We start from the raw sequence: 18,204 nt of genomic DNA, 5'->3' as shown, positions 1-18,204 counted from the left end.
ATCTTGTCATCCAGGGTTATAAGATAATTTGGCAAAATCTATCGTGTCTTCGTGAGTAACACGATCTATTCTAATGCTCGTTATTCTTACAATAAATAATTTCATTTGTTGCCTAAAATTATCGTCCATAAGAACAAACTTAATCAATATACTTAATGCCATAACATAATAGATAGCATACAGCGGTAATACTTATTCAATGTCCTCAATAGGCTCACAATCTCCGCCGTCAGCCCGAGTCAAGGGTTAAACAGTGGGTCGTGTGTACAAAGGGGGCTTAGCTAACTTGTATAAGGCTTACTGTTTGGGCGCTTTACACAATTTACACATACACTCACGGTTGGATTCCCAAAAGAGATATTCCGACCACATGAAGCTGCTAAAGTTTTTGTGCTATTCTTACCAATGAAGGGGTTTAAAGATAACTTAATTGTGTTATTGCAGTGCCAGGTTGCTAGCCACAATTGAACTTATACCTCACAATCAAGTTTTATGTCATCTAAAGAAAGAAAAGGTGTGGTGAAATTTTTAGGTAATCACCTCACGGAAAATGTGTTAGTGAGCAAATGTTATTATACCATAACATTAATATCGGCTCAATCTGAACATAGTGTACTTAAACGTAGAATCCATAAGAGTTGTCATTAATTTAAGAGGTCTTATTAATTGAAATAGATATCATACACGAAAGAAAAAACGGCAAGGCCCACTGGTGGCCGAGCCGGGAATCGAACCCGGGTCTTCAGCTTACGCGGCTAACGCCACGGCGTAACGTCTTTACCACTAGACTACACGCCCGCCCGGCGGCAATTTATAATTTATATATAGTAGTGTGACTACTTGAAAAAAAGAACAAATCAAAAAATATTCAACAAAATAATTTGATTTGTTCCCTAGTTGTAGGACTTATTAAGTTACTCGTATTTATCCCCATAGTAAAAATTTTAAAATTTTCTCAGCAGCAATGTAATGACAACTGTGATGACATAAATGACATTACAAAAATTCCCGATATGAGCATTTAAAAGTAACTGTCAACAAGTGTTTAACGCGTATTGTTATGCATTGCATTGCGGGCCGAATAGGTTATCTAATTACATTTCTTATGTAATACCGTTGTTTATTATGTAATACGGTGGTACCGTTAGCAGATTCACCCATATTAGATTTACACACTGTATGTCTAGTCTACTAATTGCTAGAGTTGTTCAAGTGTAAAATTGGTAACGTATTATATCTTACCGCTATTCAAATACCAGTTTACACATGAGCAATGAGAAGCCCACGCAACATTGATAAACCAATTCAAACTTTAAGATAATAAGATACTTACTTCAAATAATAGGAAACTTGAATGTAGTTAAAATAAAATATTTTATACCATGCACGAAATAAAGCATCAGATAATTATAAGAAAAACATTTACAGAAGTTATTTTTAAATCTAATTTCTATTAATAAGTTAGGTTAGACCTGACCGTGACGTCACTCAATTCAATTTCATATAAATTCCATATTCGCAAGTCGTTCAAGTTCGTTTTGACAGTTCTTAAAAATAAACTGATTTGACTAGGTGGCAACTTGGCAAGTAGCCTATTGTTCTAGATTCGACATTGATCATCAAAAATCGATGATGGTCATGAAAAAAAAAATATTTGTAATTTTAGGATAGGTTTTACTCATTGTTATTTTAGATCGGTCAAAAAGAGAAACAAAAAAACAAAGTGTGATGTAAAGCTGCATTTTTGGTATATTATTTAGGGTCCTTGGAGGACTGTGAAACTATGTTTTGCAAGCAAAAAAAGGGTGTGCTTTTTTTTTTAATTTGCAAAAAACTGCAAAAAAATCAGGCTTTTTTTAGATTTTGCAGTGTCATTTAAAAACTGCAGACTTTAGGCAATAAGTTGCTTTTCAAAGTTAAAATAACATTATATTTGAAATCATTTGAGTCTACTCGCAATGCCGTATATTAAACAGTTTTTGAGATATGACACTTCAAAAAAGGGTAATTTTTCCCCTCTTTATGAAAATTTTCGTTTTGCCAATATTTTGAGACAGATTTCAGCAAAACATATCACGGTATTATAAATTTTGCGAAATAAAGTTGTAGAAAATTTAATTAGCTTTCACTTAAGACCAAAAGAGAGCCAGTTAGTCAAATAATCAAATTTATAACCTAAAAAATAATATTATAATGGTATAAATCTAGTATCGTTTTCTTTCAACCCCTTATTTGCCAAGAGTGGCACTGAAGCTTTAGTAGTTTCACGTGCTCTGCCTACCCCTTTATGGGATACAGGCGTGATTGTATGTATGTATGTATGTATGTATAAATCTAGTATAAATGGATCAGAAATGGTGGAGGGTGATGACCAAACGGGATAATTTACGTGATATATATTTAAAGAGACGTAACAAAGAAGGCGTTATTATTATTTGGGGACTGTTCAAGTATTACGTAAGCACTATAACAATAATAGGCATTATACCTAAGCACTATAATTATAGGAGCCGAGGAGGTGATTGCTCTGCTTATAGGGTTTTGGTGATGATTTAGAGCTTTCATTACTTTTTTGCTGACAAGGGAAATGGGGGGAGGGTATATATTTGTAATAAATTAGCATAAGTAACTCTTGAATGGCCCCTTGTCCTTGACGTAGTCCCATTTTTTACTTCCTTCTATACTATGAGAAATACTACTAACTATGTATTCTACGTCAGACTTATATTGACTGGGATATAGACCGTGATTACCTTTTTTATTTTTGTCGTGCTCTCGATATTTCTAAAAATGAAGAAGGCGGGTGCAGGTGTAAATCCGGTCGCATTCACATACGATGGTCTGTCCAAACACACTACACTTCCAATGTCACTACGTTTGTTTAATTCTGACTTCACTTACTCAAACAAATCACTGGTTTTCATACATTTGATAGTTTGAAGTCATCAAGTATGTTGTGGCGCGTTCCATCGACATTACCATAGGAATAAGCAACTTGACCGTCGCAATCCTAAGCCATGAGGAACAGAGAAAGAAGAAAAGTGTCATTATTTTTGACTGCAGCAATGTGTTCTTTAATTCTGCAGGCAGTGCGCTTGGTCAGCCCTATCATAACTCTTAATGTATTCAACATGTTTGACGTATGTTGTCTGGACAGTCAGTGGCCTTTTTCACCGCAGTGATATTGACACCTTGACACGCCCAAATCTGTACTTATTTTTAGTGTTGATTTTTAGATGAATAGTGTTTGAGTGCTATTAAAGAATGACCATTTCAAACACAAATTCTAGTGTTGCAAAATATCACTCGTACTCGGCCACTGCAATAGTCGAGCCACATTGGTGTTGGTGTTCACCACTTCACACCAATGAAGGTTTTCTGAATCGGTTTTTCGTCAGGCGGCGATACTGATGTGCCAGGTCTTTCTCACATCAAAATTCAGAATCCAGCAATAATAGTAAATCGCCACTCATTTTATTTAGTTCCACTGTTTCAGTGGCCGAGTATGACTGATATTTTGTGACGCTTGTGTTTGTGGTAATTTTTAAGAGCACTCACACACTATACAATCCATCCATTCAGCCATCTAAAATTTAATACCATAGGCAATACACAGATATTAAAAAAAAACACACACACTTTAAGATACCTGACTGTCTAGAAAAAATACGAAACATAATATTAAATACATTGTTCTACACACCTTGCCCCATACAAAATGTATAGAGGGAAGTAACAAGTGGAAGTATGTCAAAGACAAGGGGCCGTTCAACTATTAAGTAAGAAACTGTACAGTAAAATAGATAAAAGACAAAATTTATAACAAGTGTTAACCCTCCCCCATTCTTATCTTTATCCATCTTTTGGCATGATGTTTGGCCATCACCCTCCGCCACTCACTTCTGAAAATGAAAATGAAAATGAAAATGAAATATTTATTTTTCAAGTAGGCATATTACAATGCGCATATGAACGTCAAATAAAGCTAAGCTGATCCAGTTATACTAGATTTATGCTATAATCTTATTTTCTTAGGTTTCTAATCTAATTTAATAAAAATATATACCATCCCCCCATTCCCCTTGTCAGCAAGAAAGTAAGGAAAGCTCTAAATCATCACCAAAACCCTATAAGCAGAGCAATCACCTCCTCGGCCCCTATAATTATAGTGCTTACGTATAATGACTATTATTGTTATAGTGCTTACGTAATACTTGAACAGTCCCCAAATAATAATAACGCCTTCTTTATTACGTCTCTTGAAATATATATCACGTAAACTATCCCGTTTGGCCATCACCCTCCACCACTCATTTCTGATCTAGTTATACTAGATTTATGCTATTATAATCTTATTTTTTTAGGTTAAAAATTTGATTATTTGACTAACTGACCCTCTTTTGGTCTTAACATACATACATACATACAATCACGCCTGTTTCCCAGAGGGGTAGGCAGAGATCACGGATTTCCATTTACTACGATCCTGACAAACCACTTAAATGAAAGCTTTTGGTCTTAAATGAAAGCTAATTAAATTTACTACAACTTTATTTCGCAAAATATATAATACCGTGATATGTTTTGCTGAAATCTGTCTCAAAATATTGGCAAAACGAAAATTTTCATAAAGAGGGGGAAAAATACCCTTTTTTGAAGTGTCATATCTCAAAAACTGTTTGAGATACGGCATTGCGAGTAGGCTCAAATGATTTCAAATTTAATGTTATTTAACCTTTGCGAAGCAACTTATTGCCTAAAATGTCTAGTTTTTAAATGACACTACAAAAACTAAAAAAAGTCCGATTTTTTTGCAGTTTTTTGCAAATTAAAAAAAAAGCACACACTTTTTCTGCTTGCAAAACATAGTTTCACATTCCTTCAAGGACCCTAAATGATATACCAAAAATGCAGCTTTACATCACACTTTGTTTTTTAGCAGATTTTCGTGTAAGATTTGACCGGTCTATTTTTCCTTGATGTGCATGCATGTTTTGGACAGCATTCTTATTTTAAACGAACCACTTTTAGCTGCTATAATAATGTATTGAATGTTGTCTTTTTTATGTGCCTTATGAATTAAAAAAAAATCGAATAATGTCAGTGTAGAAAATGACTCTTTAACCTCTCAAACTTGTTCTCTTAAGATCTGTCACAGACAATTTAAACTGTAAGTGACAAATTGAAGGTTATTAATTTAGTAGCAACTTTTGACAACGGTAAACGGGGTTCGTCATCAATTCGCCCATTTGTTTTTTTTTTAATTTCAAGTATAATGAATATTAACTAACAGATATAATATACACCCTAAAGGCATTTTTTTTTTGTGATGAAACCATATTTGTCCTGAGTCATGGGTATTATCTATGTATATAAGTATATTACTTATGTATATCGCCTACCCACAACACAAGCTTCCTTGAGCTTACCGTGGGAAATTGTCAGTCAATCTGTATTAAAAACCGGCCAAGAGCGTGTCGGGCCACGCTCAGTGTAGGGTTCCGTAGTTTTCCGTATTTTTCTCAAAAACTACTGAACCTATCAAGTTCAAAACAATTTTCCTAGAAAGTCTTTATAAAGTTCTACTTTTGTAATTTTTTTCATATTTTTTAAACATATGGTTCAAAAGTTAGAGGGGGGGGGACGCACTTTTTTTTCCTTTAGGAGCGATTATTTCCGAAACTATGATTATTATCAAAAAACGATCTTAGTAAACCCTTATTCATTTTTAAATACCTATCCAACAATATATCACACGTTGGGGTTGGAATAAAAAAAAATATCTGCCCCCACTTTACATGTAGGGGGGGTACCCTAATAAAACATTTTTTTCCATTTTTTATTTTTGCACTTTGTTGGCGTGATTGATATACATATTGGTACCAAATTTCAGCTTTCTAGTGCTTACGGTTACTGAGATTATCCGCGGACGGACGGACGGACGGACGGACGGACGGACGGACGGACGGACGGACGGACGGACGGACAGACAGACATGGCGAAACTATAAGGGTTCCTAGTTGACTACGGAACCCTAAAAATGTCCTATATTAATGTTTATTTATTTATTTATGTTTTCATTTAAGAATGCTGCTTAACATCCATTCAAAATCATTGGATGTAAGATCTTTACTCTCTATATTAGGTATACGATAAAACTATTAGTGTTCCGTATTGTACATTTTCGCTAGGAAGTCCTCAAAACCGACCGAGTTACTGGGTGTAATCAATTTGTGTGACTTGTCTATTAGTTTGCGTAACTATCTCCATAAACTACCTACGTACGGGTGTGTTTATTCTACAGATACTACTATTCACTAGATGGAGCAAATTTTAGGAGCTGTTGTGCTATGTTGCATTTCAAAGCACAAGTTTAGTGTCATAAAAATATTAGCTTGTTATCTTTTGAAATAAAACTATGGAAACGGATTATATCGCGTATAATGAATTTAAAATTCATCCCGACGTTTCGAACACTTTATAGCATTTGTGGTCAACGGGTGACTGAGGAAAAATTACAATGTGCAAAAGCTACCCACATACAAGAAAATATATTAATGAACCATGACCATTAAATAATGTAGATTTTTAAGGCAGGTTCACACACTGTTAATAATGCAAATACTAAATATTAATAAGTAACTATCGCGGTAACCGATGACAATATTTTGTTATCTTTTGTTAGATATGGGTAGAATTGACTTTTAAACGATGGATTTTATTTAAACAATTTTCGATTTGAGTTATTTTTGCTCTGTTTGGTACTTTACAGTTATTATTATCCTCGTGTTAGTGTGGTTGTCATAAGGCCGTATGAGTAACACAGCGGAATAAAAAAAAATCTGCTTTAAGGATTGCAGGAGCTTCTGATTCTTAATAGAAAAAATTGAAAATTATAAATAAAAAGTGAAACTGTCAACAAAATCGGCCCGTCTAAGGCGGATTCTGCAGTGTGTTTAGTTCATATAGATATGAAGTGAAAACTTAGTTGCTAAATACTTGTCAGTTTGCGGTGACTGTAGGCGGCTGATTGGAACATTCACATCCCGTCATATTGCTGAATTAGTTAGGTTTAGGTTGAGACAGGCTTAGAATTTCGCATATCGTTCAAATTCCAAATTATAAGTTGTAGCTAAACAACTTCTCCGCCCGATTAAGATAAGGTTTATTAACATTTCACCACCCACTTTTCTCCCGTAGGTGTCTTAGAAGTTGACTGTGGGATAAATATAATGAAACTAGCTTTTGCTCTCGGCTTTGCTCGCGTTAGAAAGAGACAAAAAATAGCCTATGTCACTCTCCATCTCTTCAACTATCTCCACTTAAAAAATCACGTCAATTCGTCGCTCCGTTTTGCTGTGGATGGATTGTCGTGTGGGCGATGGACCATTAGTGCGTTTTCACATTATACTATTCGACATCGGATGTAGGACCGATATCCCATACATTACAGGCGCCATCTTGGATTTATCCATTGAAATCCTTTCGACATCCGATATTGGATCGGATAATGTGAAAACGGACGGATATTCATACCAGACCCTTAATGTTGAGGAGGACCTCGGGGAGGTCTCTCGAAGATCCGAGGCCCTTTTGACACTTTAATGAAATGTAAGGGGTACACCGAGCGGATGTTGCCCTTGCCCGTATCATGGGACACACGCAGAGGCAGCACACGCAAGGATGTAAGGACTATTTGAGAGTTAATGGAATCTAAAATGAACTGGGCTATTTGAATTAAAGTGATGGACTAAATACTGGGCTATATACAATATTTATTATTATCTACCTACAGTCATATAACTTGCTTGTTGGTAAAGTGTTAAGAATTAGGATGCGATCCCTTGTTTCACATTCATCCAACCTGTGAGTAACGCAAAAATAGAAAAACAAAAAGCAGATAGTGTTACAGGGATCCGGTTCATCAGCGATTCCTTATTGAATCGCGACATCTGGCAGCCAACAGCAACTGTGTCAGAACACATTCCAGCCGTATTGAAAATATACGCGAGTGGAGGACTCGATACCCACTCAGCTGTAATGCCTGCTTTGGTCCCACTTGAAGTTTTTACGTGAATTTAAAGTCATAATTAATTACCTAATGTAACGACAGCATAAAGTTAATAAAAACCGGCCAAGAGCGTGTCGGGCCACGCTCAGTGTTGGGTTCCATAGTTTCCATAATCATCATAATCGAAAGCTACAAGACATTTTTTGTCGCGCCATCTATGAATGGTGTAGTGTATGCGCGTTCTTAGGCGGTCGCATTTTAATGTATGGGATGTTATGATCTTATATTTAATCTATGGTATAAGATAAGACAGTAAAGCAGAAAGACAACAAAAAATCTACAGCATTTTTATACAGCGCGTAAACCTAATAAGGGCGATAAATGAAACCAGGCATATAATTCAATATTGTTATCATTAATTAAGAGGTGTTTTTGAATTACTTTTAATTTTCACCCCATAATGAATTTTTGAAAAAAAATCCCAGCAGCAATGAACTGTAAACGTGGTTGCGATGACAATCAATGACAACTGTCAATGAGCGGTTAACGCGAGTGTGTTTGCATTACGTTGCGGGCCGAATTATTTTGTATGGATAAAAAAAAATATTTCAATTTTAAGTAAAAGTTATCTAATTCCATTTTTTATGTCTTATACTCACCGCCGTTAAGAGGTTCGCCCGTATTAGGTTTACACCCTGTATAGGAGGGAAACATTAATAATTCAGAGGAAAAAAGTGAAGACGGGGAAAATAAAAGCGGTCCTTTATAACTCACAATGAGATTTTGATATAAATCACATGTTCGCGTCTTTTCCTCCTACGCCTGTCACTTAACTAACAAAAATACCTGACATGTTTACTTAGCTTTTAATATTTCTGATTTCTGGTTTCTGAAGACTACCGGGAGCGAGTCTGATTATAACGGTTGATGGCTTTGGTGATCATTCACACAAATGTGAGTGATGTGAGTGAGTGAAATGAGGCACTTCATACCATTCTATTTTTTTATGTGTAATTTGTATTAGTTATGTTCACGAATAAATACTTTATTCTATTCTATTCTAATGAAGAGACACACTGACATTTTATCCCGCCAGGCGGCGCCTGTGCAAGTATCTAGGCATGTCAGTGTCATTATATGTCTGTATATGTGTGAGAGAAAAAAAAAATCTTCTTCTCGCTCTCACGTATGAAATTCTTTATCTGTGCAATGGACTAATCAGGTGGCGCCATCTGTCATAATCTTTGAGTGTGCCTCCTCCTGTGTTGCCAGTGTTGCCCTCATTAGGTGGGCTTTTCCACGCAAGTATACCATTTTATGCGTGTCAAATTAGTTACAACGGCAACAGCTAGTATTGATGTTGGACGTCCATGAGACTTGTGTTTGACAATCAGCGCCATTCCATCATGCACGCTGCCAATAGCTAAAGGCCTTGACGTCTCCAAATAAATAAATCACTGCACCTTTAAAAACAAAGCCTCTAACGCGTCTGTCTGTTTGTATTTTCGAGATAAACTCAAAACCTACTTTTGTGTGCATTGGTTGAAATATTACATTTGTTAATCAAGTCCCCCGAACAATCAATAATAATTCGGGGTCGACTAGATGGCGATCTATACACCTTTTGGTTGACTCTCGGCCGGATTCATTGAAAGTTTTAACACATATAAAGTTAAGAATATGGGCCAAATTGTCAAAACTGAGAATCAAAAATTTTAAACCTGTGTCAAGAGATGGCATTATAAAAAAAAAAAACATTTATTTCAGACAATACAGTCCATAGTATGTTAGTTACAGAAATACTTAAATTATTATGTTAGTACTTAAACTAAGATGTTGGGAGGTCCAGTGCCTAACAAGTGCACTATCCCATCTACCTGCCACTACAGCTAAGAGACTGATTATATACACTGTGACTACACATTTTACTTTGACATTAAGGGCCGCAACGGGCTTTGACATGTATGGCAAAGCCCGACGCGGCGTCTTTTTCCATACAGTTGGCCCGACGCTACGCTCGCGAGCCGCTAGATGCCCACATCTAACTCTCCACTTATACATATAATATGTAGGTACTCGTTCCTTTTTGCTTTAGGTACTCCTCGTGCAAAGCCAGGGCGAATGGGTCGCTAGCTTAATCATAGTGGATAGATTGAAATCATATCAAGCTTCTAAATTTGAATCAGGCCCTAGGTCACCTTACCCTGGTTCACTCCAGCAGTCTACTTTCACGCAACATTGAGAACACATAGACAGCAAAATTACTTGCGATAAATAACCGTAGCTATCAATTCCTCCTCCTCCCGCTTGTAATGAAAGTCGCGATAGCTCTATTTGTTGTCCTCATAAACAAAATCCTCCTTTATAGGGGGATTGCAAAGATTTTACACACCCGACCCAACGACAGCTGAATCCCCTTTACGCGAAAAACGTCTTTACAAGAATCACTATCCGTACGGATGAAGAAGAATTTTCACATTTTAATAAAGATGAGGTTTCTTTGAAGGTAAAAATAGAAACAGGTAGTGATGAAACGATGTCGTTATTTTGATTAAATACGGCATTATTATCAGTTACTCTTTTACTGGGTTTTGTTTATTATTCTGGGACGCGTTAGGCACTGGTCCCACCGCGAGCTAGTAAGCTATGAGCTATCGGCTATAAAAACGAACAAAAGGTAAGCACTCCCTTGTAAATAAAAGAGACACGGCGATATTGATAGCTCACCGCTGGGCGAGTAACTATAAACAAAATTTTTTTTTTGATCGAACCGGTATAACCCCGAGATGGTCCCATTGGCACCAAGTCAGGGTCTGATGATGGGATCCTGGAGGAATCGAGGGAACTCTTCAAATGTTATAGGCACAACGTTCATCAATCGTTAATCAATATTATACTGAATTGTCCTTATGAATAGATTTCCTGAATAATAATATAATAATAACATAATGTATAAAATTAATAATAGTCTTTCAAAATAATGTAAAAACCGTGGAGTCACGAGACAGGCTCTGCCTAGTGTGATCCACTAAATGTGTGACTAGCAAAATGACTTATTTTGGAAATAAATTTTACTTTACTTTACTTTACTTTACATGTAATGTTTTTAGTCTATTTTTCAAAGGTACACCAGTATTTACGTCTGATGGTAATAATTTTATGTGGCTGAGCTGATGATGGAAGGTCAACTCCTCAATGGTTAGGAGTTTAAGGATAATTCTTTCACTACTGTACATGTATTCGGACTGATACATATAATATCACTAGGAACCACTAAAAATCAACTGAGCTGATGATGGAAGGTCAACTCCTCAATGGTTAGGAGTTAAAGGATAATTCTTTCACTACTGTACATGTATTCGGACTGATACATATAATATCACTAGGAACCACTAAAAACCAACAAATAAATAAACTTTTTAACAAAAAATAAAACCGCCTTCAAAAATAAGCGCGTTACAAAACACGGAGAAACTAAAAAGCCAAAAATAATAAACCTTTCAATTCAGATTTCTTATCGTATTGCAATAGCTAAACATCCAAATTATAAACAAATCAATTATTTTTGGAGTCGGTACCAGCCTGTGTATGGTTGGGTGGGGCAAACAGGCAATAGCAAGGCGACGACCAGGTCTGGTACCGACTACAAAAATAATTGATTTGTTTATAATTTGGATGTTTAGCTATTGCAATACGATAAGAAATCTGAATTGAAAGGTTTATTATTTTTGGCTTTTTAGTTTCTCCGTGTTTTGTAACGCGCTTATTTTTGAAGGCGGTTTTATTTTTTGTTAAAAAGTTTATTTATAAAGTAGGTTAATCAACATGTCAAAACAAAATAAATTGCCGAGATTAAATTTCTTCGGAGTTTACAAAAGTTACAAGCAAGCATTTGTTATTTGAAAATGACATTACCTTGCGTTAACTTTCAGCTATTTTGCTGCCATGTTTTCACAACGAAAGTACTAAATAATTCGAAGAATATGTATTATAATTGAAGGCATGTTTACAAAAACAACATAACTACACTAGACATGACTTTCCAGGAAACGAAAAAACTAAATGTCTTCTTATATATTAGTTATTGGAGATAAACATTGTATAGGCGATTTTATTAGAGGCTAATTAATAGTTCCGAACTAAACGATTACACATTTCAAAGATCAATATTTTTGGAAAATTGAAATATAAGTTCGTCACTTATGCTGTTTTTGTAAAATTTTGTTAGTTATTTTCTTTTTGTGAGAAAATAAAACAAGTTTCTATAGAAATTATGTTTTCTATTATATTAGAGAGGTACAAGTTTATCTTAGTTAATTGTTGAATTTATTTTAATCCTCACATCCGCAATCTAGATAACTATGTAGTTTTTGTAAAATGGGTATATTTTTGGGGTCTGCGGGCCGATTTTTGAGTCTCACGCGTTCGAATTCAGAAAATTGTCACTGAAAATAATAAGCAAGTCACCGTTTTCAAAAGTGACAAAATCCCGTATGCGAGATTCAAAAATCGCCCCCCTGATTTTAGACAATTGAGGTCATTTTTGGACACTATCTTTTGCTCTACTTGTAGTGTAGATCCTGCTTAGACGAATGTATGATACTAATAACTCAAATTCGCAAAAAAAATTGTTATGTTGTTTTTGTAAACATGCCTTCAATTATGTGCAATAAACATGTGACATAAACATGAGATAAAATTTTAATATTTTATATTTAGATGTATGCATAGGTATGCGTTGAAGGACATTAAATTAAATAATAAAATTTGTTTGTTACAGAAAGCATCGACAAATCTGGGGAGGACCCGATAGTATCCGCCCTCAGGCCATACGGCGCGGACAGCGATGACGGCGCCATCAAAGACCCCAACCAGTTCCAAAAGTTCTTTGGAAACTTCTCCTCCGCCCATTTCACCAAACCTTCAGACGTAACCCTCACAGGACACTTGTTAAATCTAGAACATAGCTACGACAATGAAACACAAAAAATAGATAACTCAGATAATGTAAATGCAACCAATGAAACTGTAGATGTAGAAAACATCACTATATCTAAGCCTGTACATGAAGATGTTGTTACTAGATTCCTAAGGTTAATAGAAACCCAGCATTTGCTAGGAGAGAACTGTACAGCGGGGACTGATTTGAATTTAGGCGAAGGAGTTGTAGATAGGTATGCTCAAGAAAGATTTAGGATAGAAGCCGATGTGGCTGTGAATAGAGCGAACATGCTGACCAGATTGTGGAAATATGCTGGTCCGTCAGTGATGCATAATGAATATTTGCTACATGCTAGTGTGTTTTCCATGGTGGAGTTTGATGATGATATTTTTGCTGCGGGAAACTGCTACGATCAGTTTCAGTATAAGGATTACCAGCTTTTTTGTCCTTTTGCGTATCGATTGCCGGAAGGACCAATATTGGCCAAGGATTTGGCCGTGGAGTACAAATATTTGAGCAATACGTCTGAATGGTTCTATATTGCTCGCAAAAATGCTGAGCGCGTGATACGTAACTACAATCAGTTTCGAAGAGGTGAGTTTGTGAACACTTTGTTACACTTTTAATAATAAAACTACCGTAAGACACTGACATATTAAACATGTAAAATCGGGTAACTCACGTAAAATTGTCGAAGCGAAGCGAAACATGTCGAGCGATCTTTAACAATTTTACGTGAGTTACCCAATTTTACATGTTTAACTTTGTTGAACTTGTTACATTTGTGCTTATTTTTGAGAATGCTAATTTTATTGCTATATTAACCACAACGATCGCTTTAGTTCTCGGAATATGAACATTGTCGGTTATTTTAAGGGTTACGAGTATATTATAATAGGCTTTCGTACATTTACAATAAGGAGTCAGAGTTAAAAATAACTTTCGTATCATTTCTTATTTTTTCGCTATTTGCTATTTGAAAATATAATTATTTAACACTAATAGGTAGTTGTTTTTCACGCAGATTCTACTAGCATAATTATTATTCAAGTTAAATATCACGGTTATAAACAACCAACAATGATTTCTGTACCTTGTCACTTCAACGTCGTGTCTAAAATGTCACACGAAATTGTCAAACGATTTAAAGCGACCAGGTACAAAAATCATCACTTGTTTATGCCGGTGACTGTATGTTTGTCTTAAGGGGCTGCTAAACGGGCCATAATTTCAATGCAATATGTGGGTGGCAACGTTTGGTGTCTCTCTCTTATTCTCATAAGAAAGACACCAATATTTGCCGGCCACATATTACAGTGAAAATATGGCCCGTTTCGAAGCCATTAGGAACACATAGTAACGTCACAAATTAACAAGTCTTACATAAAGTTTTGTGAGGAAACGCGTAAAAACAAGAGATGATCGAATGAATGCTAATTTCTTTAAAAACTAAATTTTCATTATAATACGTACGCTAAGTTTAAAAACAAAGTTGGGAATTTTATCTATGAGTATTTAATCAAGGTCTTATTCAGTCACGTTCCCTTCAAAATTATGTAAGTTTTTATTAGTTTTATATACATTGGGGTCGGGTGGGCTTGGTCCACGCGATTTGATACACAAACGAAATGATTATGACGTCTTCCTATACAAATGGCCGGAGGAACTAAAAAATCGTGAAACTTTCGTTAGATATATTTAAATATACGGATGTACTCGCGTTATTAATTTCAATATATGCCATGCCAATCGCGTATTAACGCAGTAGCTTCGAGTATGTAATATTTCAAAATAAGGGAGTAATAAATACTATACTGTATGTGTGCTAAGAAACCTAAACTATCTGGACTTACCTTAAATTAATTTATTAGCATTTTACTATATGTCCTTAGTGGTGACACATCAAAATGTTTCTCAGAGGCTTTGGGACTTACAGTAAAATGCATCTGAAAAACTCTGAAATTATCGCATTATCGAAAAATATAGTTTCATGCGTCGATGGAGCATCAATAAAAGTTATGTACGAATCTGTGAAAAAACGAAAATCACAAAAAGTGGACTTACAGTGTTATGCCTCTCAGGTAAAGCAAACTTAAACGTATTCTTTACTAAATTTCGGCATAAGTGGGCCATTTTGCCAAGTTGTCCAAGGGTGGAGCGAAAAAACACTTTTCTGGAATTAGCAAACCTAATAGTTATCAATCAATGCCCCTTAGTCTATGAAGCCTTTGTGCAAATTTTCAGCTTTTTAAATCAACATCTTCTGCCTCCGCATTAGGGTTGAAATTTTGAAAATCTCATACAAACCTAAAAATTCAACTTTTTTGTAACATGGGTATTTTTTACGCGATTCATATTCAGAATCGCGAGGTCTTTCGATCCTGATATTCCTGATAGAAGAAAAAAAAATGTCCCAAGATTTCCATACATTTTTCAGATCTTCCATTCCGATACCGCCATACAAAATGTATGAAAAAATGGTAACAGAATGGGAAAAAAACCTTGGGACTTTCTTATTAGGATTGAAAGAGCTCGCGATTCTGAGTGGAATCCAAATAAAAATTTCCAAATCCAAAAAAATTCAAGAGTACCTACTTATTGTCCGACAAAATTTGGTAGGTAAATTAGGTATTTGGTAGAACAAAACCGAATAGTTTGTCGACAGTGCGTAGAAACAGCGAACAACACATTTTGTTAAAGTATTGTTAAAGTGAAAACTTACTTGAATTCCTTTTCACTTTACCGACTTACCGGGTTTCTAGAAAGCTTATATGTAGTTTAACCTTTACATTTTACATGAGACGGCCGAAAAGTTTAAGTGTTCTTTGACCACTTGTTCATGAACAAAAGTATAGTTGTAAGTACTCTCTCTGAGTTTGACACAATAAACTTTATTTTATACTTAACGTTTTTTTTAAGAGATTTTTTTTTATTCTAGCTTAAAATGTTTTGTACATATACCAAACCCAAGGAACACCAAAAAAAATTGATTTGTTCCCTTTATTATTATCGAGCTAGTTAAAAAATAATCACACTCCCCGCTAATCTCTCCATACGTGTCCTTGCCTCAAAACTTGAGGTTGTTTCAAATTGCCCCTGTTTTAACTTCCCCCGGCCTTATTATGCGAACGTGTGGTTAGGTAATTTCCAATGTAGCGTCATTATCGATACTACGGAGGCACGCGATTTCGTCGTGTATGCAACATAAGAGTAATAATTATGTGACTTTTCAATCAAAAGTTACTACTTTGGCAGAATGTCGATAATATCGATTTCATAGTGAAAGTAGGGTAAACTCGCCTCATTCGGTGACACGCCTAATAATTCGGTGAAACAACCAAAATCGTCTTTGCTGTCAGAGTGCTTCAAAGCTTGTATCACCGAATTAGGCGTGTCACCGAATGAGACGAGTTTACCCTATTGTGGGAATAGCGCCTTAATCGATAAGTAAAATGGCACAGATGTTTGCAAAAGATAAAGCTAAAAATATATAGTATATGTTATAAAATACGTATTTAAGACGTTGACGTCGGAAAAACATCGATTATTTGTAAAATTACAGTTAACTATTATGCTTGGGAACTTCTTTGATTTCCCGGATAAATCCGATGTTTTTAGTACATTTCTTAAGGCTAGATAAGTATGTCTGCCATATACACCCTGAAAGGTGGGCCAGAATTCACCCACGGAACACCATAGACGGCAAAGGCTGGGATTCCGGTAGACCGAAAAGTGGAGCTGAACAACTTGGACGCATTTAGGGTCCCCCCCACATCTTAACCCTATCAGGCTGTTACTGTCATTAAATTAAAAAAAAAAAAAAGATTTTCCAAATGTATGCTAGTCCCGATTAAGGGTCCTCCCACATCGCGTCTCGCGAGCGTAGCGTCGGGCCAACTGTATGGCAAAGCCTGACGCCGCGTTGGCGCGACATGGACGCAACGTCAACGCGGCGTCTTTTTCTAGATGTGGGAGGACCCTTAATCGGGACTGGCACACATGTACAAAATCTTTTTTTTTTTAACTTTATGACAGTAACAGCCTGACAGGGCTAAGAGGAAAAAGCGAACAGAGGCCTTTGCCACAGATTATTAATAAGTTACCTTTGCCCAGCAGTGAGATACTAAATTTGGCTTAAAAAAAACCGGTCAAGAGCGTGTTGGGCCAAACTCAGTGTAGGATTCCGTAGTTTCGCGTATTTTTTTCAAAAGCTGATGTTCAACCTATCAAGTTCAAAATAATTTTCCTATAAAGTCTTTTTAAAGTTCTACTTTGGTGATTTTTGTAAAACACTCCCCACTTTACGTGTAGCCATCCCTACACTGGGGTGGGGGGAGGGGGCTCTCTAATAAAACATTTTATCCGCGGACGGACGGGTTCCTAATAGTTGACCCCAAAAATATAAACGAGATTTAGAAGGATTTGACTGTTTAATGATTTTAAAATAATTGTTTAATGATTTTACAATGAAGCATCATAAGAACGTATATATAACCATTATAACACAACAGCACTTGCCAGCAGATATTTTAAATTTTTTAACTAATTTTCAACAAGAACCCTTAGCCAGGCAGTGATCTCGTAGCGACCACTTAGCAAATGATGACGTCATACGTCACCTACAGAACATGTTCTATTTTAAATAAAAATACACTCCAATGTAATAACCACCCACGTGTATTTACCACCCACTCGATAAGGTCACCCACGTGTATTTAATTATTTATACTCGTAGTATAATTTAGTATTAGATTCGGAGAACCGAGGTCTCCTGTTTCAAGCACTAACAGTGCGAGTGTGGAGTTTTAAGACGATACAGGAGGAGTCAATTCTCCATACAAACGCCCTCGACTATTTCCTCCCTGGTTTTTGAAGATAGAGCAATGATTTTTTCAACACAGATTATTATTATTTTTATCTATGTCGGACCGTTTTTTTTTAAAGACGCTAATAGCCAATCAAAAATTTCCAAAAACGGCCTTTTTCATTATGGCGCAAAAAAATTCTACTTAAAATAGGTACTCGTATATGGCAGTGTCAATATTTTTTATGTATTCATAGGTTTGTTTGTAAATCCCAAAAAATAACATCATATCACAATCAAAATACAAATAAACTGTAATAAAATTAGAATATTGCAAATATTGCTTTATATTTGTAAAAATGTTTGTGAAAACCAATATCTGGTATATTTGTTTACATTGTTTGCCATTTTTATTAAAAAACAAATTTACTATTGTTATTATTCTTT

The 18,204-nt window shown here is 35.6% G+C and overlaps 1 protein-coding gene across 1 annotated transcript in view; it reads left to right on the top strand.

The window, feature by feature from the left end:
- Positions 1-18,204, top strand: part of LOC125225169 (probable G-protein coupled receptor 158) — a 259,716-nt gene that overhangs the window by 95,013 nt on the left and 146,499 nt on the right. Inside the window, exon 2 of the mRNA XM_048128746.1 lies at positions 12,792-13,547. Coding sequence (XP_047984703.1) covers positions 12,792-13,547 — 756 coding nt within the window. The remainder of the gene's footprint in view (positions 1-12,791; positions 13,548-18,204) is intronic.

This window comes from Leguminivora glycinivorella, chromosome 4, assembly GCF_023078275.1.
Source record: "Leguminivora glycinivorella isolate SPB_JAAS2020 chromosome 4, LegGlyc_1.1, whole genome shotgun sequence".
Lineage (NCBI taxonomy): Eukaryota > Metazoa > Arthropoda > Insecta > Lepidoptera > Tortricidae > Leguminivora > Leguminivora glycinivorella.
Note: the sequence above shows the minus strand (reverse complement) of the source record. Positions and strands in the feature narration are given on the sequence as shown.